This window comes from Hibiscus syriacus, unplaced genomic scaffold, assembly GCF_006381635.1.
Source record: "Hibiscus syriacus cultivar Baekdansim isolate YM2019G1 unplaced genomic scaffold, ASM638163v2 tig00110485_pilon, whole genome shotgun sequence".
Taxonomy (NCBI): Eukaryota; Viridiplantae; Streptophyta; class Magnoliopsida; order Malvales; family Malvaceae; genus Hibiscus; species Hibiscus syriacus.
In genome coordinates, this window is record NW_024062760.1 from 576,329 (window position 1) to 601,467 (window position 25,139).

At 36.2% G+C, this 25,139-nt stretch overlaps 4 protein-coding genes across 6 annotated transcripts; all 4 read right to left on the minus strand.

Annotated features, from left to right (window-relative positions):
- Positions 1-1,208: 1,208 nt before the first annotated feature.
- On the minus strand, positions 1,209-24,334 carry LOC120129393 (caffeoyl-CoA O-methyltransferase-like). 3 transcript variants are annotated; one of them, XM_039146904.1, is made up of 6 exons: positions 24,299-24,334; positions 2,942-3,044; positions 2,736-2,815; positions 2,516-2,660; positions 1,756-1,887; positions 1,378-1,671 (listed from the first exon to the last, which is right to left on the minus strand). In XM_039146904.1, exons 2-6 carry the CDS (start codon positions 3,032-3,034, stop codon positions 1,378-1,380), a joined length of 744 nt encoding a protein of 247 aa, XP_039002835.1. In that variant the 5' UTR covers positions 3,035-3,044; positions 24,299-24,334. The 3 variants fall into 3 exon arrangements, with proteins under 3 accessions (XP_039002837.1, XP_039002835.1, XP_039002836.1); XM_039146905.1 differs by lacking the exon at positions 24,299-24,334 and adding an exon at positions 17,766-17,793 and having other exon boundaries at positions 2,942-3,038; XM_039146906.1 differs by lacking the exon at positions 24,299-24,334 and having other exon boundaries at positions 1,209-1,671; positions 2,942-3,034.
- On the minus strand, positions 7,155-10,775 carry LOC120129326 (protein PLANT CADMIUM RESISTANCE 2-like). The gene is made up of 5 exons (XM_039146848.1): positions 10,585-10,775; positions 8,965-9,122; positions 8,803-8,874; positions 8,518-8,727; positions 7,155-7,501 (listed from the first exon to the last, which is right to left on the minus strand). The coding sequence occupies exons 1-5, from the start codon at positions 10,773-10,775 to the stop codon at positions 7,425-7,427; spliced, it is 708 nt and encodes a 235-aa protein (XP_039002779.1). The 3' UTR covers positions 7,155-7,424.
- Positions 18,192-18,710, minus strand: LOC120129327 (transcription factor HHO2-like). The gene is made up of 2 exons (XM_039146850.1): positions 18,536-18,710; positions 18,192-18,295 (listed from the first exon to the last, which is right to left on the minus strand). The coding sequence occupies exons 1-2, from the start codon at positions 18,708-18,710 to the stop codon at positions 18,207-18,209; spliced, it is 264 nt and encodes an 87-aa protein (XP_039002781.1). The 3' UTR covers positions 18,192-18,206.
- LOC120129328 (transcription factor HHO5-like) lies at positions 23,393-23,928 on the minus strand. The gene is made up of 2 exons (XM_039146851.1): positions 23,706-23,928; positions 23,393-23,604 (listed from the first exon to the last, which is right to left on the minus strand). The coding sequence occupies exons 1-2, from the start codon at positions 23,917-23,919 to the stop codon at positions 23,393-23,395; spliced, it is 426 nt and encodes a 141-aa protein (XP_039002782.1). The 5' UTR covers positions 23,920-23,928.
- Positions 24,335-25,139: the final 805 nt, after the last annotated feature.

Genomic DNA, 25,139 nt, shown 5'->3' on the forward strand with positions numbered 1-25,139 from the left:
TAAGAAACATAGAAGCGCATCACAACTAACTTCTATAAATAATAGAGGTAATTTGACATTCAAAATCATGGAGCCTTTTGGTGAGCATTGAGTGAACTATTCTTTCACTTCAATCAAGCTCGAATTTTAGGCTTCAATCGAGCTTCTAATTTTTTTTGAGTTCAAGCCTTTTTGAGTTCAAGTTTCAATATTATATTTCGAGTTTGAGTTGAACTTAATAATTTTTAGCTTGTGAGTTTGAGTTGAGTTGAGCTTACTTTTAAAGTTTTCAAGTTCGAGTCGAGCTCAGCAATACTCGAGTTCGACTTGGCTCGTTTAACAAACGACGTTGTTTGGTTTAATTTAAAAAAAAAAATCCTGGTTTTTCCCGGTTTTTTCCAGTTTTCAGCCGGTCCAGTTCGAACGGTTCAACGGTTTTAGCCGGTTCACTAATAGCGGTTCAACCGATTTATATTGAACCGGACTAAACAACGGTTCCCGGTTGAACCGGCCGGTCCGGTCCGATTTTCAAAACAGAGCTTTTGATATTCTAAAACCCCAACATCAAGGTTCTCCAAACTTGCTCATATTTGTTTCTAATCACATTATATAGATGCTTGTATTTGAAGCTAGTTTTTAATCGATCTATGCCTTTGTCATCTTCTTTATCTGACTCTGATAATCATAGATCGTTGTCCTGGAATGCACAACCCTTTGAATTCCAGGACAATGTAGCACCTACACTTTTAATCGATCTATGCCTTTGGTAATTGAGTTATTCCTATTGGACAATTTGAGCAGAGAGCAGCTTTTTTAAGCTAACTTTGGGACATTATCCAGTTTTCAGTTCCTCTTTGGTGTAAAGGATTGTCTCGGTTCGGGAATAGAAGTTTCAGATGTTGAAATTCACAGTAGGAGATTGTTTCAAGGTCGTTGATCCAATCCTCCTATACCACCACTGTTTTGCCTGCGTCGACATGAGAATTTAAGTCAAAGGCGGAGGCCACACTTCTCGGGTCTACGCTATCTGTCAAAGCAATGCTGGTGGCTGATCCGAGGTGGGAGGTGCCACCATCCCAGGGTAAGGTCCCGAAAGAGAAACCAGTGAAAATTTTCATGGTTCGTTTCTTTCCCTTTTCCCCCAAAGGATGTTATTGATATGTTTTCATTTTAGATTTAAGTGTTATACTTTTGTTTCAGAATCTCAGGTGTTTTTATTATTAGACTCATTGGTTAATCCAATCACTCACATTTTGAGAAATTAATCGCGGTTTGATAATTGTAGATAGGCATTTCTTTCATGAATGCCAAATTAAATTTACACCATATTTTTGAAAAATGAAGTTTGGAAGTTATATCAGCTTGTCAACCTTGGGTCGCGGCAGCATCGGTGGTGGCTCATTTGATGCGGCGGCAAAGGGTGATTCCATCACCAACAGGGAGCATGCAGATCTCAATCCTGGGATCAACAGCAAGAGCCTTGTTGAGTTCCAGAACAAACTCTCTATAATACCTAACGTACTTCCTAAGAGGAGCATCAGGCGGTGCGACCACCGATCCGTTCCACAGCGTGTTGTCGTAACCGATCAAACCGCCGACTTTCACCAGTTTTATCAGCCTCTCGTGGTAGTTAATGTAGTTGTCTTTATCAGCATCGACGAAGATGAAATCATACGATCCATGGTTCTTTTCCTGCACAAAAAAAGTTGATTCTTTTCAGCACTCCGAAGTTCTGATTGAGGAATAAAAACAAACCCGGGGGGGGGGGAATTTTACATCTTCGACTAATTGGTCAAGAACCGGCATAGCAGGGCCTTCTTTGAACTCAATCTTGTGTGAAACACCAGCTTTCTGGATCACAGGCAAACCCAGCTCGTAGTTTTCTCTGTTGATATCCATGGCCAAGATCTGCAATTCAATTTCCAATGTCATCTAATGAATACATACAGATGCAGCGGGTCGGGTTTTTAGCAAATCCAACCTAAAAAGCATATTCCCTTTGGATGAACCTGATTCGACCTTATGAGCAAACACTTTGATCTGACCCGACATGATAAGTATACACTATGATCCGACCCGACATGATAAGTATACACTATGATCCGACTCGATCCAACTTGAGAAGTATACAATCGAACTCGACTTAAGAACTATACATGTTGACCTGACCCAATGAGCATATTCTCTATAATCAAACTTGATTTGACCCAAATTTAAATTTTTATTAATATAAGGATCTAAATGGAAAAAATACATAAAGAGATCTTATAGTAATTATCCCTAAATTTATAAATAAATAAAAAACTATTACCTTATATCAGGTTGGAGATTTTTATCATAAATTCCATTGTGATCCGACCCAACCCGTTATACAATCCGACCGACTAAAACCTGACATGGCTCTTTAAATTTGATACAAACTCAAAATTTTCTTATAATAATAAAAAAAAACGGTTAAGAAGTTCGAGTCCGTTAATTTCAGGTAAAATTGCCATCTATAACAGATACATGCATATGTAAGCATTGATCAACTTACCTTGCCGTCATCAGGGAGAGCAAGGGCGGTGGCTAGAAGAGAATAGCCGGTGTAAACACCGATCTCCATGGTGTTCTTTGCATTGATCAACTTAAGAAGCATGTTCAGGAATTGGCCTTCATCAGCTGATGTGGTCATAAGGTTCCTGTTTTCATTTTCAAAACCAATTCAAATCAAATCAACAAAGAAAGAAAAATCTGGGTTTCATTAAGAAACCAACCATGGATGCTTGGCTGTCAACTCTCTGAGCTCTTTCATGGCTTCAGGCTCCCTCGGATACACACTAGTCTCCAGTATATACTACAAAAATAGAAACCCAATTTTCAAAACCAAAAACCCAAATCAAAACATCGATTAAAAAAACAATACAAGATTCGGACAATGATTTTTCAGAAGAAGGATCAAAGCCACGTGATGTGCTTATACCTGGTAAAGAGCATCGCTTTGCAGAAGACTCTTGTGGCCAACTTCCTGGTGCCTACCAGCTTGAGATTGTTGATCTTGGTTGTTGGCTGCCATTGCTCTGATGATTTTTTTTGCAATAAGAATTCTTTCTTTGATTCGCCTGTTTTTTTTGTGGAAATCAAGAGATCCAATTTGGGTTTGAAAATCTGAGTTGAAAGATGATGAATGCCAAGGGGTTATAAGGATGCTGAAAATGCCGGTTGGTGAACCGTCCGCCATCACCCGGTCGGAGGTTGGTGAAGCCCCCAAATTGCATGACTAATGATGACCCGGTGATGAGTTCATCATATTAGACTCGGTTCATAAATACTTTATTTCTTAATTAAAATATACATATATTGGTTTAACTACTAATATTTGATATATTATTCAACTAATATACAAACTAATGCGTAAATCATGTCAATGGTCACTAATGTTTGGTGTAAGTGTTCGTTTTCACCACTAATATTTGAAAAGTCACAAATCAATTACTAATAACGTTATTGTTTGTACAAAATAACCACTTTAATCACTGTTATTGTGGGTGACGAAAAGCTGATGTGTTACGTTAACAAATTTTTTGGCATCCTTTGACCATTTTGATCTCCCCTTCTTCTTCAACCCAACTCTTTTTCTTCTTCAACTAAATATTTTTGGCTGATTTTGCTTCTTCTTCAACCTCTTCAACATATTGTTCCTTTTTTGTTATTCATTTCTTTTTTTCTTCTTCCTCTGTCTTTAAACGACTCTTTCTTTCATTTTTCTTCCTCAACCCAACCATTTATTCTTCTTCTTCTTCTTCTTCTTCAACCCTTCTAAATGTTACCACAAGAAGTGGGTAAGCCTTTGACTACGTAGATAACATGACTATTATGGGTTTTTGCCCTTTGTTCTTATTTATACTGGTTGATGAAACCGGAAAAGAGTATCGGATCAATTTTCTCGTTCGAAGGACATCGTTCAGTAGGCGGGTGGAAGAAATACGGTTTACTCGTCGGAGATGTTGTAGTTTTCCAGTTGATCAAGCCTTTCAAGTTCAAGGTATAGTCTTATACTTTTTACCCCATTATTTGCTTATGACAATTAATGGATGAAATGAATTCAAGCCTGTTGACATTTGGTGTATACTGATAAAAGTGCATGGAGAAACAATTGTTGTGTCAAATTTGCAGGTATATATAGTGAGAATCAATGGCTTAGCTGAAACAACTGTAGCTCTTGGCCTACTTAGATTATGGAACTGGTCCAGTGAAGAAACCAATCAGAGGATGGCAATTTGGATGTCGGGTCCAGTGAAGAAAAGGTCAAATTCGAACAATCGAGAGGTATTAACATTGCAGATGCCATTAGAGCTTTTAAGATTTCCACCCCACGAGCTGATTTCGCGGCTCCACAGAACACTTCGACCAGCCTCAAGTTTCAGGGTGTTGATGGTGGTTGCATCACCCACAAGGCCTTACGTTTGAATCAAAATAGGAAGTGAAATCAAGGAGGACTCTTCGTTTTTCTTTCACTAGATGTTCCTTTTTCCCAATATATCAAGTGGGAAAACATAAGACGATCTTCAACGTTTTTGGACCCTCCATATTTGAAGTTACCACAAGAAGCAGGTAAACCTTCACTGGCCCATTTTGTTTCATTCTCATCATCAGGATCAGGTTCTAGCCACTATTCTCAGCTTGAACCCAGACGAGAAGAAGAAGGGGTAAGGTTGAAGGAGGGGTTGGGTTGAATGTCAAAGGATGCCAAAAATGACTATTTTATAAAATCATCCTTACATTTTGTTTATATTTTTATATAAAATCAGATTAACGTGCCACATTAGTTTTTCGTCACCCACATTAACGACTGATAACATTGGGCGACTATTTTGCAACAAACGATAACGTTAATGACTGATTTATGACTTTTCAAATATCAATAATGAAAACAAACAGTTACTCAAACATTAATGATCATTGGCGTAGTTTATCTTAAACTAATATAGTTGATATATTCAACTAATACAATTTGGGAATTGTAAAATGTTTACTAAGGAGTGATCCTCTCAATTTATTTATTTTTCATTTAGAATATTAAGATTTAAATTTAGTGATATTATTTTTTAGAAAATAATGTTTCATTCTATTAAATTAATTTGTTATTGATTACTTAAATAATATTTTAATGCATAATTTTAGTTATAATTATTAAATTAAATGAATTATAATTGTAATATTTTATGAAAATAAATCTCAAATGAAAAAAATCAAGTTTTATATTTATCGAATGTATTTCAAAAAAAAATTCATAGATTAAGATATTGAAAAAATCCATAAGAAAAATATTTTTAAGTAATAAAATGATTAGTGGTGGGACCCACGTATCCTATCATTGTCTAAGTAGGGCAAATGGGGAGCTGGTGAGAGTTTGGTGCAGTGTGAAATCATATAAGAAATGTAAGATTTGAATTTCATCTCGCAACTTTATGAAAGTTGATAGATTAGTCCCTCTTGCTTTAATTTGTTAAAATTTAGTTATCGTAATTTGTGAGGAAAAAATATTAATTCGATAAAATGAAATCGTTGAATTTTCTCGTTAAATCATTTGACACCAAAATTAACATAAATCAATCATTTATGTTCACATATTTAGTAAAAAAAATTATCCTTTGTTGATAGATTAGTCCCTAACCAAATACCTACCGATGAAGTCGTTGATGGGCGAATATAATTGAATAGCGCGTTTGGTATGGGACCGACTCACAGAGTCCATTTGCTTCGAGTCAAAGCTTTTGTGCCAACAACCCCTTTAGTTTTGTAAAAGAACGTGTTATAAATAAATGGGATACTTTTCATATGTCATAAGAGCCTACTTGCACTAGTCGTATTATTAAGTGGGTCAATCTAAATTATTACGGTCTTCTAATTTAGTACTTAAGTAGACAATAATATATAATTTTTATTGAAACAAGTGGTAATTTTTTTTTTGATTTTTAAATATTTTATATTCAAATATTAATCCTAATAAAATATTTATATGTTATCGACGATTAAAAATTATAAATAAATATTATTTTACAACCCTTTCAAATTCTTTAAAAAGAAATATGATTAAGTTGTACGATGTTAAACAATTCACTTGTTTTGATTTAGATGAAAGGTCACAGTTAATGATTAAAGATTAGACGATAGTTAACAAGCTTTCATATTTTCCGTTTCATATAGATGAATTTATTTTATCTCAAAATAAAATATTAAGGGTCAAAATGTTCTTAGAAAAGAATATGAGCCGAAATGATCATTTTGATAAACATTAAACTATTTTAATATTGAAAAAAAAAAGTCTAATACCAATAGGATACTAATTGCGATTGTATTTGGCTAGTCTGAAGTGTTTTCATAAAAAGGATTAATATTTGTAGACTATAACAGGGGCGGATCCGAGCCCAGGCCTACCTAGGTCATGGCCCCTTGTGCCCAAAAAAGGTAAATTACTTATTGAGTCATTCATAAATTATTTACTTTCTGTTTTATTCATATAACTATTATCTATTTTAAATCACACTTAATTTATGTTTTGGTTACTCATCTTTAAAGCTGTGAGGTTGATGTGTCATCATAAGATAATGTTATATCATGATTTAAAAATAATTAAAAATATGTCATGTTAACATCGTTAAATTTTTTAATGGTGAGTGATCAAAATAGAACCAAAATGTAAGGTTAGCTATGATTTTGAAAAAATAATAGTTGAGTGACCAAAACATAAATTAAGTAACAGACGGGTGACCAAATAGTTAGTTTACCCTAAATAAAAACATGTATGAATTATGTTAAAAAAAACTATATTGATCCATTTAATATTTTTTCTAGATTTAATCCATATATATAATTGTTATTATATTTTAAAATTTTAAAAATAATAATCTATAAATTATTTTAGATGAAAGTTTTATTATATTTATATTGACTCAATCTATAAATTTTTTTGGGTTATCACTTAACTATAACACCTTTTGGGTTATCATGAGTTGAAGATGCTACATTCTTTCGAATGACTCTCTTTTTTTATCTTTTAAAATTATAAAAACCTGAGTAAATTGTATTATAAGGATTTAACTTTCATAAAATTACATTTTAAACCCCGGCTTCTTAATATTCACACATTAGACACAATTTTTATGCATTTATACTTTGGCCTCAATAATTTCATAATTTTAGAATTTAATCCTTGTCGGAAAATCAAAGTGTTACACAAGAACTATCATGTGGAGAATATATTTAAGCATACACAACAACAACAACACCCTATTCACATATACAATGAGGTAAGGGGGAGGTAGGGTAGTAGGCTGCAAGACGAGAAAGAAAACATCATCGTTACCGTGTCAGTAACATAAACGAAAGGTCGGAGCCACTGTAAGAATACGATATAACCGACGGTGATAATCACGGAGACACGAGAGAAGCACGATGAGGGGTCATCTTGCCATCCCGGGAACCACGATGGGAGCCATTGTAACTCCTCGCTTCTGTCTGTCCATGTTGGCTTCCCAGCCTTCATTAATTATCAACAACCATACTTGATTAATTAAACCACATATATGTACGTATTAAGTACCAAGTCTCAAGTCAATGCCACTGGCTGATCTTTTGTTTTCTTCTTATCAATTTAGTAAATATTTTATTATTATTAGAAAACATATCGTTATCCTTGAAATATATTTTTATATTAAGTTATGGTTATATATGTTGACCTAGTCATTGTGTTCATAGGGTTTGCTTGAATATGCATGTTGTATTTTTTTTTAATTATTTTAAAAACAATTAATTGTGGAAAAGTTTATTACTTTTATGTTTAAGTGAAAAATTAGTCCAATTATGTATTTTTTCAGGATAAATTATGTATTTAGTACTTAAATTATCAGTTATGGTCTGTTTTACTACCTAAACTTTCAATTTTTTCAAATCATACCTAACGTTTAATTTTTGTTTTATTTTAATGCCCCGTCGTTAAAAACTTAATGTGTTTAGTTCCTAAACTATCAATTTTGGTCCGTTTTAGTACCTAAGCTTTCACTTTTTTTTAAAATTTAACGTTATATTTTGAACGATGGTACTAAAATGAAACAAAAATTAAACTTTAGGTATAATTTTGAAAAAAAAATTAAAAGTTTGAATATTAAAACGGATCAAAATTGATAATCTAAGTACTAAACTCGTAACTTATCCTACTTTTTTTACTTAATTAGTTGGTTTTCTATCTTAAATCATTTGATTTTTTTTCTTATATACTTTTTTGTTTTTTTCTTCTTCATAACTTTCTCATTAGTATGTTACGAGCATAAGCGTTCGACTAGGGATGGAAATGAGATTTGGATCCGACTGATTTTAAATTGATTTGATTCTTCAAGATCAATTTTTTTTATAAAAATAGTTTGAATTGATCATATCAATTATATCTATATTTTACCTAATAAAATTAAAATTTGTTTATTTCAAAACGTTGATCGTAAATTAACTTAAGATTTTCAATCATATAAAATGAAGAGGAAGAGTTGAAAATATGATTACCGATTCCCATATCAAATCCGCGGTTCTTGAGCTCTCGATACTCTTGGCAGAGGGCACAAGAGGCACAGCAGAAGTGAACCAAGCAATCCGTACAAGGCTCCTCTTGTAAATCGTATTGTCCCCTTAGCTTTGAGCGGTAGAAGCATGAATAGAAGCATGCACATCCCACCATAGCCAACATCCCAAACAAAACTCCCCTCGAAACGCAAGCTGCAACCCCAAAAAAATATAAATAAAAACGATACTCTAACATATATATATATATGTTTGAAACAGAAAATTTACTTTTAGATCCGCGGTTGATGATCTCCGTTATCTGTCCGAAAGTGATACAAGGACACACACAAGTAATCACACCTAAAAATGGGAGAAAAAATGATGAGAAAATGGTGTCTGATGTGAATACTTCAAATGAAATCGAAGGAAAATTTGAGACTATAGACTTACAGTTTACGGGGTCGTTGAAACAATGGCAAAGACCGGAAGTCCATTGTCCTTGTATAGGAGCGGAGGGAACTCTGGAGATGTATGCATGATGATGGTAGAGATGAATGGGATGTGGCCGGGATCCCACCGGGATGTCCGCTCGGAGTCGGGGGATTTTCCTGCATGTTTTCAACCGGAGGATACATGTTTTGGTGGGATAGTTAGCGCCCCCTTCGTGTAAGATGTAACTTCCTATACGAGGATGTATAGTAGCGTATATAATATTTGGAACTAGGGTAGAGTCTTCTATATGGTCAATGGTTTAATTAAACTGCTGAGATGATGCTACCAACTTGTCATAGTTAAATATTTGTTTAAATAATATATATATATTGACTCATCGTAATCTTAAATATATTCGACTTTTTATTTAATTTGATTTTTCTTAATAACATAGAGTGATTATAAAATAACATTTGTTCATAATTTTTCTTAGTCATTGACATTGTACATACACACATGCCATAAACGTTACTGTTTAAATCCAAAATATGATAAAAACATTCTCTTTAATCACTAAGGTCACTTAATGAGTTCTTATTTAACTTGACTGAATCGAATAGTAACTATCATTCAAGTATATGGGTTAAGCTGTTGGTTAGTGTCTCAATCCAGATTCAATTTTCTAAAACGACTTGAGCATGTACGTTGTGTCTGCATCGGATGGAAGTTACTAGGAAGAAACAAGATGGGGCAATATACAAAGCTGACCAAGACCTTTATGTAGTTTTAATATGAGGGCATCTAAGTATTATTTTAGAATTCAAAATTAAATCAAATTTATAAAAATTAATTCAAATTGAGTCTGTTTATAAAATTCAATTCGAATTGAATCAAGATGAATTTTTAAATTTAATTATATATATTATAATGTTATGATGCATATTGATCCCATTTAACGATTTTCTCTAAATGAATAGTATATGACTAGAGATAAATTAAAATTAATTAATATCATAAAAATATAAATAATTAAACTTAAATTTGCAAAACTTAAATAAAAATATTCAATTCTATTCAAATTTTATAAATCTAAAAGGACTAAAAAAATAAACAAAATTCGGATGATAAACAATACTTGTAAACTCAACAAATTCAAAAATAAAAATAAAATTCCCTCAACTCAGTTTCGATCCATACCCACCCCAATTGCACATAAATAATATTACACAAATTGTTAAATAAAAAAATATAAATTATTTTGATAATTAAAATATCATCCGCAACAATGATGCTTGCATATTCTTCCAAGCCATCCGTCGCACTTAGTTGATTGTCTCCATAGGGACCGTCATGGTCCCCCTTATTTAAGGAAACAACTCTTTGTTTTGGCCTCTGGCCTCCTTATCAGTCAAAAATATCATATAACTAAACAAATTCAAACCATAAATAAAAAAATTATAAAATTCAAATTTTCTTTTTTCAATTGATTTTAATTATTAATTCAATGAAAATATTTAAATGTCTAAGATAATGCATCTATTTTACGATTTGGAAATGTCGTACTACGGATATTGCATATAGTTCATGCCGCAAGGACTTCCTTTCTCACTCTATTTGGGAAATGGTGTTCGGATTGACTTGGGATCCAAGCAATTCTTATGGGCTCTCTTCACTTCAAAAAAGCTCGACCACTCCTTGTTGGCGGTTTCGACATCGTCCGGTGATGCCACAACAACAGCAACTCCGTTGTCTTTAACGGCATCGATGGCATCCGCAAATTCCTTGAAATCCTTTAAACTGCGGTGCAAGGAAAGATGCAACAGAAGCATAATTAACCTTTGCAAGCAAAATATTTAGATGAATGACAATATAAATCGGTTCCTTTTACTTTATTCTGCAAACGAGAAAGTCGAATTCGACGAAATAAGATTTAAAACAATATCAAATGCACATGGGGAAGAAGACAGCATCCAGGTATACATCAACAAGATTATAGAAATCCTGTTTAGAAAATACAAACCACATCAAAATTGAATTGTAACATCACAGTTTCATTCTCGAAACTTTTTTTTGCTTTTTTCGTATTTGACTCTGCAGTTTTCTTATGGCTGCAGGGAAGGAAATTGCACTGGGCCTTCAGTTATAATTTGCACCACCTCCAACCCCACTGAAATTCATAATTTGTGCTATCTTGCAGTCTACTGTGTATTAACTACACTGCCCCCATTCTGCCATTTCTCAATGTCATTGAAAGCAAAGGCTTTTTACCTTTGCATTGGCGGAAGCAACAGGATAAGTCTATCAGGATAGGTGAATGCAATGCATTCAGAAAAGTGTTCAAGCTCCCCTTTAACAATTCAACAAATGGTTCCTTCAGCGGATACTTCCTTGTACCACATAATACACTGTGTTCCAAGATGTGAGGAATTCCGGTGGAATCCTTTCTGCATCAACCACATAGCACAGATCATAAGAACTTGTGCAACTTATTGGTTCAAATCACCACATAATAGTTCTCTAAGCATCATACTTATTCAGACTACCAAATCAAAGCACTCCACCATTCTGAATTAAAATGCATAAAGCATTTTTCTCAAAAACATCATACACACCAATTAATTTAGCCAACGGTAGTAGTAAGCTCAAGCTTTACTAAATTCTCAGTTCATAATTTTTTTAAGTGAAATAATGAAGAACTTACGGTGGAGTTCGAAAACTGTTAGTTTTCTGTTATTTGATTAGTTAGGCTGTTGTTAATTAGTTAGATTGCAATTATTAATTAGTTAGATTGTTAGTTAGGCTTGTAACGGTTGGTGGGCTGTATATAAAGGATTTGGTCTTGTAAACTTTTTTTGTAGATAATGAAAGAGATGGAGCACGTTTTCTGTAATTACACTTCTTTTAACATGGTATCACGAGTCAGCTGATTTTTTTTCCTTGACTCTGCTTTGTTTGGTCAAAATCATTTTAGGGATTTCTCTTCTCCTTTTCTCTTCTCCGCAACAGCCATGGAAAATTCAGCATTTGATTTCAACCACCCGCTGTTCCTGCATGCCTCCGATGCACCGGGATTCCTACTTGTTTCGCATCAGCTTCTCGGCATCGAGAACTATGGTGTGTGGAGCCAGTCGATGAAGATTGCCCTACTTGAGAAGAATAAATTGGGCTTTGTCCCCGGTGATTGCCGACGAGAAGATTTCGATGAGTCTTTACATCCTCAATGGGAGAGGTGTAACGCTCTCGTCCTGCCTTGGATTCTTAATACAGTCAGCAAAGAGCTCTCTGCTGGGATTGTTTTCGCATCGAGTGCTGCCTCGGTTTGGCAGGATTTGAGGGAGAGGTTTGCCAAAGTTGATGGTTCCAGATCCTTCTTTCTTCACCGAGAAATCGCGCTCCTGAATCAAGGTGATTCCTCCATCTCAACCTATTTCACTCGATTGAAATCACTTTGGGATGAGTATGAAGCCTTGGCTCCCATTTCCCCTTGTGATTGTGCTCTTTCACAACGCACGATTGCTCACTATGCACAGCAGAAATTATTTCAATTTCTCATGGGCCTAAATGAGACATACACTGCTGTGCGAAGCCAAATTCTACTCATGCAGCCATTGCCGACTGTGAACATGGCGTATTCGATGCTGGTTCAAGAGGAATCACAGAGGATTCACTCTTCTTCCCTTTCTCTAATTTCCGAGGTCTCGGCTTTGTACTCCACCTCTGTTGGGAATGCTGATAAAAAAAGATTTTCTGGTGTGTGTGACTATTGCAAGGTTCGTGGGCATAAACGTGAGAATTGCTACCGGTTGATTGGATTTCCTGCTGATTTTAAGTTCTCAAAGAAGAAAGCTGGCCAGGTTGCTTTGGCCTCTACTCGGTCTCCTCTTGGTTCTCACAATCAGACAAGTTCTGAGTCACAGCCAGATACTGTCTCCAGTGTTCCTATGTTTACAAAGGCTCAATATGATCAAATACTTCATCTCTTGAACATGGCTCCTTCTGTGGATACAATGCCAGCTGCAGCAGCAAATACTGCAGGTATTACCTCTGCTACCACTAGTCTTTCTTTCAATTGGATATTAGACTCAGGGGCCACTGACCATATGTTATCAGATTTTCAAAAACTAGTCTCTCCAGTTCCTTGCACATCAGCCTCTAGATTTGTATACTTACCTAATGGTCAAACAGCCCCCATAACATATACAGGTTCTTTTCCTCTTGACCATAACAATTCCCTTAAACATGTCCTGATTATTCCAGATTTTGCACACAACCTTTTGTATGTTTCTAAGTTGACCAAAGAGCTTAATTGTACTGTTTCATTTTACCCTGACTTCTGCATTTTACAGGATCTCTCTACTGGAAAGATGAAGGGGATTGGTAGGGAGTCTCGTGGGCTGTACTTTTTTGATTCTTCAACTTTTGATTCTGGTATTTTTTCTGTTAATCACTGTAATTCCTTTTCTTGTGGTCCTGCCTTGGGCTCTTCCAATTGTATGAATCTTTCAACTGTCAATAATACAAAACTTTGGCATGCTCGTTTAGGACACTCATCTTTCTCTAGTTTACATAAAATTCCATATTTACAATCTCATAAATTTCATGCTGACAATGTCCTTAAATGCTCAATTTGTCCTCTTGCTAAACAATCTAGGTTACCTTTTCCACACAGTACTTCTAGAGCTTCTGCACCTTTTGATTTGGTACATATTGATCTATGGGGACCCTATAGGATTTCCACTCATAGTGGTTATAGATCTTTTCTCACCATTGTTGATGATCACACAAGAATGTCTTGGATTTTTTTGTCGAGGCTTAAGAGTGATGCAATCATTTCTTTAAAACAATTCTTTGCCTATGTAAAAAATCATTTTTCAGTCACAATCAAGTACATTAGAAGTGACAATGGTTCTGAGTTTTTTGCTAATGAGTGTTCTTCCTTTTTTTCTTCATTGGGTATTGTTCATCAAAGTTCATGTGTTCATACTCCTTAGCAAAATGGCATTGCTGAAAGAAAACACAAGCATTTGTTAGAGGTAGCTAGAGCCCTCAAGTTTCATTCCCAAGTTCCTGTTAAGTTTTGGGGGGAATGTGTCACCACAGCCTGTTATATCATTAATAGGTTGCCTTCTTCTTCTTTAGCTGGAAAAAGCCCCTTTGAACTTCTTCATGGTAAACCTCCCAATTTGTCTCATATGAGAGTTTTTGGTTGTTTATGTTATGCCACCCAACCAAATTACAAAGATAAGTTTTCCCCAAAGGCAATACCTTCTGTCTTCATGGGTTATTCTGCCACTAAAAAAGGCTACTTACTGTTCAATCTTGAAAAAAAACCTTTTTTGTTAATAGAGATGTTAAGTTCCATGAGGACATTTTTCCTTTCCAATTTTTCATTTCTTCTTCTTCTCTATTTTTTCCTATTCAAGACATTTCTGATTCTGATTTTCTGATTATGCCTTCTCACACCCAATCTTTTATACCTTCTGGTTCTTCACCTCATTCTGCATCACCTCAAGCTTCAACAGATGATTCCATTTCACCTCAACCTTCACCTCAACCCATTATTTCTGATGGCTCTTCATCAAGTAGCATTCTTATTCCCCCTAGGCAGTCTACTAGGGTCAAAAAACAGCCTTCTTGGTTACATGATTATGTGCAGTCCTACCAATCTTCCTCTCTTCCAGGTACTTATCCTATCTCTAACTTTCTTTCTTATTCTCGTCTTCCTACTAAAACTCAACTTTACCTTTCTTCTATATCTCATTTAGTTGAGCCTAAGACCTATACTGAAGCCATTCAAAATCCTGAATGGATTAAATCCATGAATGAGGAGTTTTTAGCTTTGGAATCTAATAATACCTGGTCATTGGTTCCCCTGCCTTCTAATAAGACTCCCATTGGAAGTAAATGGGTGTATCACATCAAATATAAATCGAATGGAGAAGTGGAGAGGTTTAAAGCTCGTCTTGTTGCTAAAGGATACACTCAAAGAGAAGGGGTTGTTTATGTTGAGACCTTCTCACCTGTGGCAAAAATGGTCACTGTTAGAACAGTCTTGGCCCTTGCTTCTATTCATCAATGGCCGCTTTTTCAGATGGACATCTACAATTCTTTCCTCCAGGGTGATTTAGTTGAGGAGGTATACATGTCCTTACCTGAAGGATTTTGCAGTCAGGGGGAGACCAGGGTGTGCAGACTGCAAAAATCCTTGTATGGATTAAAGCAGGCTTCAAGGCAGTGGAACATGAAACTCACAGAGGTTCTTCTGTTGGCAGGTTATTCTCAAAGAAAGTTTGACTACTCATTGTTTACTAAGTCACAAGGAAGCAAAGTAGTCATAATGCTTATATATGTGGATGATCTTTTGATAACTGGAAATAACAATGGATTGATTGAAGAACTCAAAGGAATTCTGAATAAAAATTTCAAAATGAAAGATCTTGGTGAATTAAGGTATTTCCTTGGCTTAGAAATGTTAAGATCAGCAAAGGGAATAATTATAAGTCAAAGGAAGTATGCATTGGAGTTAATTGAAGAAACTGGATTGGGGGGTGCAAGGCCTGCTGCAACTCCTTTGGAACAAAATAAGAGGTTGACTTCTGAAGACGAGCTGTTAAAGGACAAGACAAGTTATCAAAGATTGATTGGGAAATTGATTTATCTCACCAACACAAGGCCTGATATTGCTTATTCAGTACAATTGTTGAGTCAATTCATGCAGCAACCAAGGAAATTACACTTGGATGCAGCTTTGAGGGTGGTCAGGTATATCAAAAGCAGTCCAGGTCAAGGAGTGTTGCTGAGTGCAGAAAGTCAATGCCAACTTCAAGCCTTTTGTGATTCAGATTGGGCAACTTGCCCAATGACTAAGAGGTCAGTAACTGGTTTTTGTGTAAAACTGGGGGACTCTTTGCTATCTTGGAAGTCCAAGAAACAAAACACAATTGCAAGGTCATCTGCAGAGGCAGAGTATCGTAGTATGGCAATGACTGCTGCAGAAATAGTGTGGTTAACAGGCTTACTGAATGAGCTTGGGTTTAACAACACAGGACCAGCAAAGTTGATGTGTGATAACAAGGCAGCTCTTCAAATAGCAGCAAATCCAGTTTTCCACGAAAGAACAAAGCATATTGAAATTGACTGTCATTTTGTTCGAGAAAAAATTCAAGAAGGAATAATTAAAACAGAGTATGTGAACACAACAGACCAGCAATCAGACATTCTAACAAAAGCTTTGGGAGTTCAACAGCATGAATATTTGAGTTCCAAGTTGGGGTTAATCAACATCTTTAATCACCAACTTGAGGGGGTGTTAGTTTTCTATTATTTGATTAGTTAGGCTGTTGTTAATTAGTTAGATTGCAGTTATTAATTAGTTAGATTGTTAGTTAGGCTTGTAACGGTTGGTGGGCTGTATATAAAGGATTTGGTCTTGTAAACTTTTTTTGTAAATAATGAAAGAGATGGAGCACGTTTTCTGTAATTACATTTATTTTAACAAAAACCAATACCGAAAACCTTGTTCTCATCACTGTTTGAAACGGACATAACCTCCGCGCCAGTTTTCTTATGCTTGAAAAGAACAGCTTTTGATTTACACTCTTCAATCCACTCCGCAACTTCATCTCCAGCTCCAGCAATATCTATACGCATCGGCCCAACAATCCGTTAAGAATCTGTCCCTCCATCAATTAGGGAAATACTTAAATTTGTAAAAAACGAATTTAAATTTTTAAAATTTTAAAATTATTTAGATTTCTACAATCCTTTTGACAAAATAAATTTATACAAGTTTAAATCTGCTAAAATTTTGATAACTAAATTTCGAATCCTTTTATATATATATATATTGCAAGTGAGGGTTTAAATGTAAATATTTTATGTCATATGCATAATTTGTGTGTATTCAAATGATAAATATCAATATATCTATCTTAAATAATGATTTTAACATCAGGATATAAATATTATCTGTAAATTGAAAATACTTTTTTATCGAATCTTTAGTGTTCGAATCTAGATCCTCAAAGAATAATAATAATTCTTTTACTACATAGACTATTTGATTCGTACACAATAGTAATAGTTTAGGGAAATACTTTAAACAAAATTTGAATTTCATTTAAATTCGATCAATTTTGAGGTTTTTATCGTCTCTATAGCCAACGCACTCATATCTAAGAATTGATACATATTATGAGTATTAACGATTGATCAAATGATTTTAATAATAATGTGAAAATGAACCTATTAAATTGATTCGATCGTAAAAAGAAATGTTGTTCTTTTAAAAGTTTTAGATTCGAATAGTTTCTTCTGCAGGGTGTGTGTCAACATTGTCCATAAATTAAAATTATAAGCAAATAATATTTTATAATCATCTAAAATTATTTAAATTTTTTAAAATATATTTAATAATTTATATTTTATTACATGACATGTATGTCATATACAAAATAATATTTTATTTATCAAACGAAATTAATGTTGTTGGTTGGTCTTCCCCGCCAAAGACTCATACTTTCCATATATATATATATATATATATATATTCATTTTTTTAAAATAATTTTGAAAGTTGATTTTCTTGTAAAAAAAGACATTTAAATTTGAAAGTTGATATGAATATAACAAAAAAAAATTAAAACACGACACGAATGAACAATACAATACGGAACATGTACTTTATCATTATCCTCAAGAAAGTAGGAAGCAAAAACTAGCAACCAGAGATTCAATGTAACATAAGCAAGTAATGGAGAAGCTATATAGTTCTAGAGCTCCATGCTTCTATGAAAACACGAAAACTCGATTCGAAAATGGATCGAATTCTGCAACAATTTTCACAGCTTCTCCTTTCATTTATGTATGATGATACTGACATAGCAATAGTATATTATCAAGAGGAAATTCTATACATCATCTTTTCCGGGTTTGTGAATACGCCTTTTCCAGCTATAGGCTTCGGACTTTGCGTCTTCATCGTCTTCCATGCTATCGCCTCCCGTTGTGGAGGTCCCTCCGGTGTTCGTGGCTAACTGGAGAGGGCCTTGAGGAGAAGCAGACTGCGAACTGCTTACTTTTGAAGAACCTCCGTGTTGATCTTGTGACATCCACGGACCACTCCGCACAACGATGACTGATCGATTTGCGGGTGTGGAAGGCGGAAGCCGTCTCGTATGGAGTCGGAATTTCTGGAAAGCCAGGAAAATCTATCAATGGATTGAAAAATGGAAGCATTGGAGTACCATTAATACAAGGAACTAAGAACTCGCCTGCAAATGACTCTTAACTTCATCATCGGTCAAGCCATCTACTTGCATGAGTTCCCTAATCTGTTTCGGAGTTGCCACTGCAAAAGAAAGCTCGAATATTTCTGATTTAAGAACTCGAATATAAACGAATCGAACATTGCAATTCAATGATTAACACAACATAATCTCCGGTTTCCTATAAGCATCTAATGTCATCCATGGTCTCAAATGTTCAAACAATCTGAAATTCGCTACACAGTTCTTAAATTCTTATATTTGATCACTAGAACAACAAACGATCCGGAAACAAAATCGAAATTTGTTCTTCATTTCCTCACCTTGAGAGCCTCCTAATTTGTGCAAGGCATTGACAAACAGGCGATGCAACTCCGATGACCAACACCTCCTTTGCTTTCTAACACCCTGCTGTTGCTGCTTGTGGCGGTGTTGGTGATTGAACAGCGACCGGAAATTCGCCTTGGACGAACACGAAACCGCTCTGCTAGAACTCATTTTTCTCTTCTTTCTTCACTGTAAAACTCAAGTTTGCTCTATATTTAACCCTGTTTTTGCATGGATTTTCATTGTTTATCTGTTGTAACGAAGACAAATTTTTCAAATTTTAGCAAATTCGATTCATATTGAACTACAAACTTTCAACAACAACAAAATCATGAAGGTACCTTACTGTTATGTATGACTCATAAAAAGTCTCGTTGTGGGGTTACGAATTATGTGGGTTGGGGGTGTGGGGGCGCAGCCCCCGCGGTACGGTACAGGGTTGATTTTGTAATTATGTACCAGGGTTTTCTATTATAAATAGAGATGTAACCTAGACCTAAAATATCATTGAATAAAACTTCTAGCGCCGCCTAGGCACCGAGGACGTAAGCACATTGCCGAACCTCGTAAAATTCTCGTGTTCTTTCGTTTTCTTTACCCGTTTTCGTCAACAATTGGTATCAGATGTCAGGAGCAAAATTCGAAGTCGCGAAATTCGATGGTCAGGGTAACTTCGGATTATGGCAAACGAGGGTGAAGGATCTATTGGCGCAGCAAGGGATCTTGAAGGCTTTGCGACCTACAAAGCCGGCGTCGATGGATGAGGAAGATTGGGAAGAATTGCAGCAGCGAGCGGCAGGAACCATACGATTATGCTTGGCGGATGAGGTCATGTATCACGTCATGCATCTATCGTCTCCAGACGAAATTTGGAGGAAGTTGGAAAGTCAGTTTATGTCCAAATCCTTAACGACAAAACTGTATCTGAAGCAGCGGCTGTATGGGCTGAAGATGCAGGACGATCACGATTTGGCGCAACACGTGAATGTCTTCAATCAAATCGTTTCTGATCTGGCTCGGCTTGATGTGAAAATTGAGGATGAAGACAGAGCGATGATTCTGTTGTGTTCGTTGCCTTCCTCTTACGAACACATGGTGACTACTCTTACATATGGGAAAGAGACTATCAACGTTGAGGAGATTACTGCAGCCTTGTTGGCTCACAACCAGCGGAAACAGAATGCAGGGGAAAGCTCTCAAGCCGATAGCTTATATGTCAAGGGTAATCGAGATCGTGGACGGAAGCCAGAGAAGGCAGGGTCCGGGAAGCGGAATTCCAGATCCAAATCCAGGGATAAGAAGACGATTCACTGTTACAAGTGCAAGGAGGCGGGACATATGAAGCGAGACTGTCCGAAGTTGAAAAAGCAGACCGATGAGAAGCGTGATGGCTCATCCAAGTCTGTGAACGTGGTCGAGGATGATACTTCTGATTGCAGTGAGGGTGATATGCTTTCTATTTCAACGACACAATTGACGGATGCTTGGATTCTTGATTCTGGATGTTCTTATCACATCACGCCAAATAGGGAATGGTTTTCGACATACAGGCCGGTTAATTCTGGTTCGGTTTATTTGGGTGATGATCGATGTTGCAATATTGTTGGTATTGGTGATGTCAGAATTAAGATGCACGATGGCTCCGTTCGGACGTTGAGTGGTGTTCGACATATCCCAGACTTGAAGAAGAATTTGATTTCCTTGGGCACTTTGCACAAGAATGGTTTTATCCCTAAGGCTGACGAGGATAGGGAAACCATTCGGATTGTTAAAGGAGCATTGACTGTGATGAAAGGCAAGATGACTGCAGGGAATATCTACAGATTGTTAGGGAGTACCGTTGCAGGTGGAGTTCACTCTGTTGAGTCCTGTGATGATACGACAAAATTGTGGCATATGCGCCTTGCTCATCTTAGTGAACGTGGTATGGCAGAATTACACAAGAGAAACTTGTTGCATGGTGTCAAAAGCTGTAAGCTCGATTTTTGCAAGTATTGTGTTCTTGGTAAACAGACTAAAGTCCGTTTCAAGACTGCGAAGCACACAACTCAAGGGATTCTTGATTATGTGCATTCTGATGTATGGGGCCTTCCACGACATCGTCTTTGGGTGGATCTAGGTACTATGTTACTTTTATTGATGATTTTTCACGGAAAGTTTGGGTGTATTTTTTGAAACAGAAATCTGAAGTTTTTGAGAAGTTCAAGCTGTGGAAAGCTGAGGTAGAAAACCAAACAGGACGAAAAATCAAGTGTTTGCGGTCTGATAATGGTACGGAGTACACAGATTCACGGTTCCTACAATTCTGTAAGGAGCATGGAATTCAGAGGCATTTTACAGTGCGCAAGACACCACAACAGAATGGTGTTGCGGAACGAATGAACAGGTCGTTGAATGAAAGAGCCAGATGTTTGCGGTTGAATGCGGGGCTTCCCAAACACTTCTGGGCTGAGGCTGTTAACATGGCGTGTTACCTTATCAACAGATCGCCAAGGGCATCGCTGGCTGGGAAAGTTGCAGAAGAGGTATGGACTGGTCATGATGTTAGTTTTGATAACTTACGGATTTTTGGTTGTCCTGCTTATGTGCATGTACCTGCTGATGAGAGATCCAAACTTGATGCAAAATCGAAGGAGTGCATTTTTCTGGGTTACAAGAAAGGTGTCAAAGGATTCAAGTTCTGGGATCTAGTTGCGAAGAAAGTTGTGATTAGTAGAGATGTCGTTTTTGATGAACAGTCTATGTTGCAGCAGAAGCAAGACACGACAGTGGTAGATTTCGAGCAGTTTCCAGTTGAGAAACCAGAAACTTCTCAACCGACTTCTGGTGGTTCCACTACGGATGATTTGCAGGATTATAGTCTCGCCAGAGACAGGGTGAGACGGACGAATATAAAGCCTCCGAACAGATTGGGTTTTGAAGACTTGGTATCTTTTGCACTTACTGTTAGCAGTGATGATCCAGTTACTTTTCATGATGCCGTTACTAGTCAGGAAAACGACAAGTGGATGGCAGCCATGGTTGAGGAGATGGAGTCTTTGAATCACAATCGCACATGGGAGTTAGTTCCCCTTCCTGAGGGTAAGAAGCCGATTGGTTGCAAATGGGTGTATAAGAAGAAACCAGCAGTAACAGAAAAAGAGGGGGAGAAGTTCAAGGCTCGTTTGGTAGCGAAGGGTTTTTCACAGCAGAAAGGAGTTGATTATGATGAAATCTTTTCTCCTGTGGTCAGGCACACTTCAATCCGAGCAGTACTTGCATTGGTGGCTAGTTGGGATTTGCATTTAGAGCAGATGGATGTTAAAACTGCTTTTTTGCATGGTGATTTAGAGGAGCATATCTACATGTGGCAACCTGAAGGTTTCACTCAACCTGGAAACGAGCATTTAGTTTGCAGATTGAAGAAATCTTTGTACGGGTTAAAACAGTCTCCGAGACAGTGGTATAAACGGTTTGACTCCTATATGATCAAGATTGGCTACAACCGATGTGAGTATGATTGTTGTGTCTATGTTAAGAGCCTTGATGATGGTTCTTTTATTTTTCTATTACTGTATGTTGATGATATGTTGATTGCTGCGAAGAACATGGATGATGTTATCGGTTTGAAAACTTTATTGAGTCAGGAATTTGATATGAAAGATTTAGGTGCTGCAAAGAAAATTCTTGGAATGGAAATTTGCAGGGACAGAGACTCAAGGAAACTGCGGCTATCTCAACGGGGTTATGTTGAGAAAATGCTAGAAAGGTTTGCGATGAGCAGCGCGAAACCAGTTAGCACTCCATTGGCGAATCACTTTAAGCTCTCATCAGAACAGTGCCCTAAGACAGATAAGGAAGCTGAAAATATGGCAAAGGTTCCGTATTCTAATGCTGTTGGCTGCTTGATGTATGCGATGGTATGTACTCGTCCTGATTTAGCTCATGCTGTTAGTCAAGTTTGTAAGTACATGTCTAAACCTGGTAAGCAACATTGGGATGCAGTCAAGTGGATCTTTCGGTACTTAAAGGGTACTGTGGGACATGGAATTGTTTTTGGGAGTCAGCGGGATAATCCTTTGGTTGTAGGATATGTGGATTCAGATTATGCAGGTGACTTGGATAATAGAAGATCTACGACAGGGTATGTGTTTACTCTTGGTGGAGGGCCTATTTGCTGGAAGTCTACTGTTCAATCTGTCGTGGCACTATCTACAACTGAAGCTGAATACATGGCAGCGGCTGAAGCTGCAAAAGAAGCTTTATGGCTTACTGGTTTAGTGAAGGAGTTGGGTGTTCAACAAGGTGGAGTTCAGTTGCTTTGTGATAATCAAAGTGCTATTCACTTGGCTAAGAATCAGGTGTATCGTGCTAGAACTAAACATATTGATGTAAGGTTCCACAAGATCAGAGAGTTGGTTGCATCTGGAGAGGTTTTGTTTCAGAAGGTACATACTAATGAGAATGCCGCTGATATGTTCACCAAGCCAGTTACGACAGACAAGTTCAAGCATTGCTTGGACTTGTTGAATGTTTCGAGTTGTTAAAGAAGCAAGGTAACCCAACCCACATTGAAGTTTCCAAGGGGCAGGATATTCGCCAAGGTGGAGATTTGTTATGTATGGCTCATAAAAAGTCTCGTTGTGGGGTTACGAATTATGTGGGTTGGGGGTGTGGGGGCGCAGCCCCCGCGGTACGGTACAGGGTTGATTTTGTAATTATGTACCAGGGTTTTCTATTATAAATAGAGATGTAACCTAGACCTAAAATATCATTGAATAAAACTTCTAGCGCCGCCTAGGCACCGAGGACGTAAGCACATTGCCGAACCTCGTAAAATTCTCGTGTTCTTTCGTTTTCTTTACCCGTTTTCGTCAACACTTACTATAGTCATCATCAGTGTTCCATAGCTGAACCGAAGTCATCCAGTTTTTCTTATCTTTATTACAATTGAAATCGTTATCGTTTTTCTTGTTAGAATCTTCTTCACTGTGATTATCCTCCTTCAATGGCATGAATTCTTCTAAAACCGGTTCAACTCGTCTCCCCACACATTGCATTGATTCCTCTTTCAAAGCTAAAATCGCTGCCATCAAACAATAACCAAAATCACCATTGAATCAATTCAAATGAATCACACAGAAATCCCAATAAACGTGAGATTTTAATTTGATTGAGGAAACGAACCATCGTTCAAAAGGAGCACACAAAGAGGAAGTTCACGTTTAAAACCATCGATCTTTCTCATTTCTTCTTCCAATTTGTTGACAAAAGATTCGAGTCTCGAAGCCTTATCGGAACTGGTTCCGATCAATGAAACCTCCCTGAGGAAATTACTGATCGTTTTGGGTACAAATTCTGGTCTAAAATCTAAGCTCAGTTCTGAAGGAACCGAACCCATTTTTATTCTCTTTCGATTCCTTAAGATTATGATTCTATAGCGTGTTGAAGCTGAGAGAAATGGAGAAGGATCTATGAATTGATATATATATATATATAGAAAGAGGGTAAAGTGAATTATTTGTTTGTTTGATTAATTATTAAAGTGTTCGAGTGAAGAAGAAGCATTTGGTGTTGTTTGGCATGAGAGAAAATGAAAGAATAAAAAAATATGTTTCCTTGAGAAGAGTGAAAATTGAATAAAAAAGGAGATTTTAAAGGCTAAGGTTCTGTTTACGGTGTTTGGGGTTTTAAAGTCGCTTTCGCGTCGTCACGTATCTCGGCCATCACTCGCCTGTTTGTCCGAGTCCACTCATCCTTTTACCTTAATTTAACTTCAAGAAATTACAAAAACAAATGGCTTTTTGTTTTGTTTTTCCCTAACAGTAATTATGTTTATAATTCAACAAACAAAAAGAATATTTAATTATAAAATAAGTGTTTAAATTATAGCATTTTTTTACGAATAGATATCTAAACTATTTTTTTAAATGATTCAAGTGTCTAAAATTTATCAATATTTTTATTTTAGGCGTTCAGATTGTAATGATCATTAATTTTCTTTGTTAAGTGATATTATTACATTCAAATAATTTTGATATGTTTAAATAAATAATTAAAAATATTATTAAATTTATAAAAAAAATCTCAATTTCTCTTAAATTATTAAAAACCTCAAATCCCTAAAAATCTTAAATTTCTAATCCAAATCCACCGCTTTCGACTTTTCCGACCATTTCCGCCAATGTAATCCCTACCATATTCCTAGTCATATGCCGCCATAGTTGTCACCAATTGGTCGTCGGGATCGCATGGGATACGATCGTCAACCTAAGATTCGCGGGTACAAAATATCGATTGACCGTCGATTGGTTGCAATTTCATGGGGTTATTGATTGTCGAGGAAGGTGAGGTAGAGTGGAGCTTCGTCAACGAGAAAGGTCGATGGTCTTAGTGGTTGAAATGAAGATTTTCAAAGTTGTAAGGTTATTTTGAAATTTTTGTATTTTATTAAAATAAATATAATTTTAACCTTTTTATTTTAAATAAATTTTTTAAACTTATCAGAATGTGACATGTGTCATTTAATGGATAAAATTAACGGTGTTTACGGCCCGGACACCTAAAGTGATAACGTTTGTAATGTTAAACATTTGAATCATTAAAAAAATAGTTCAAATA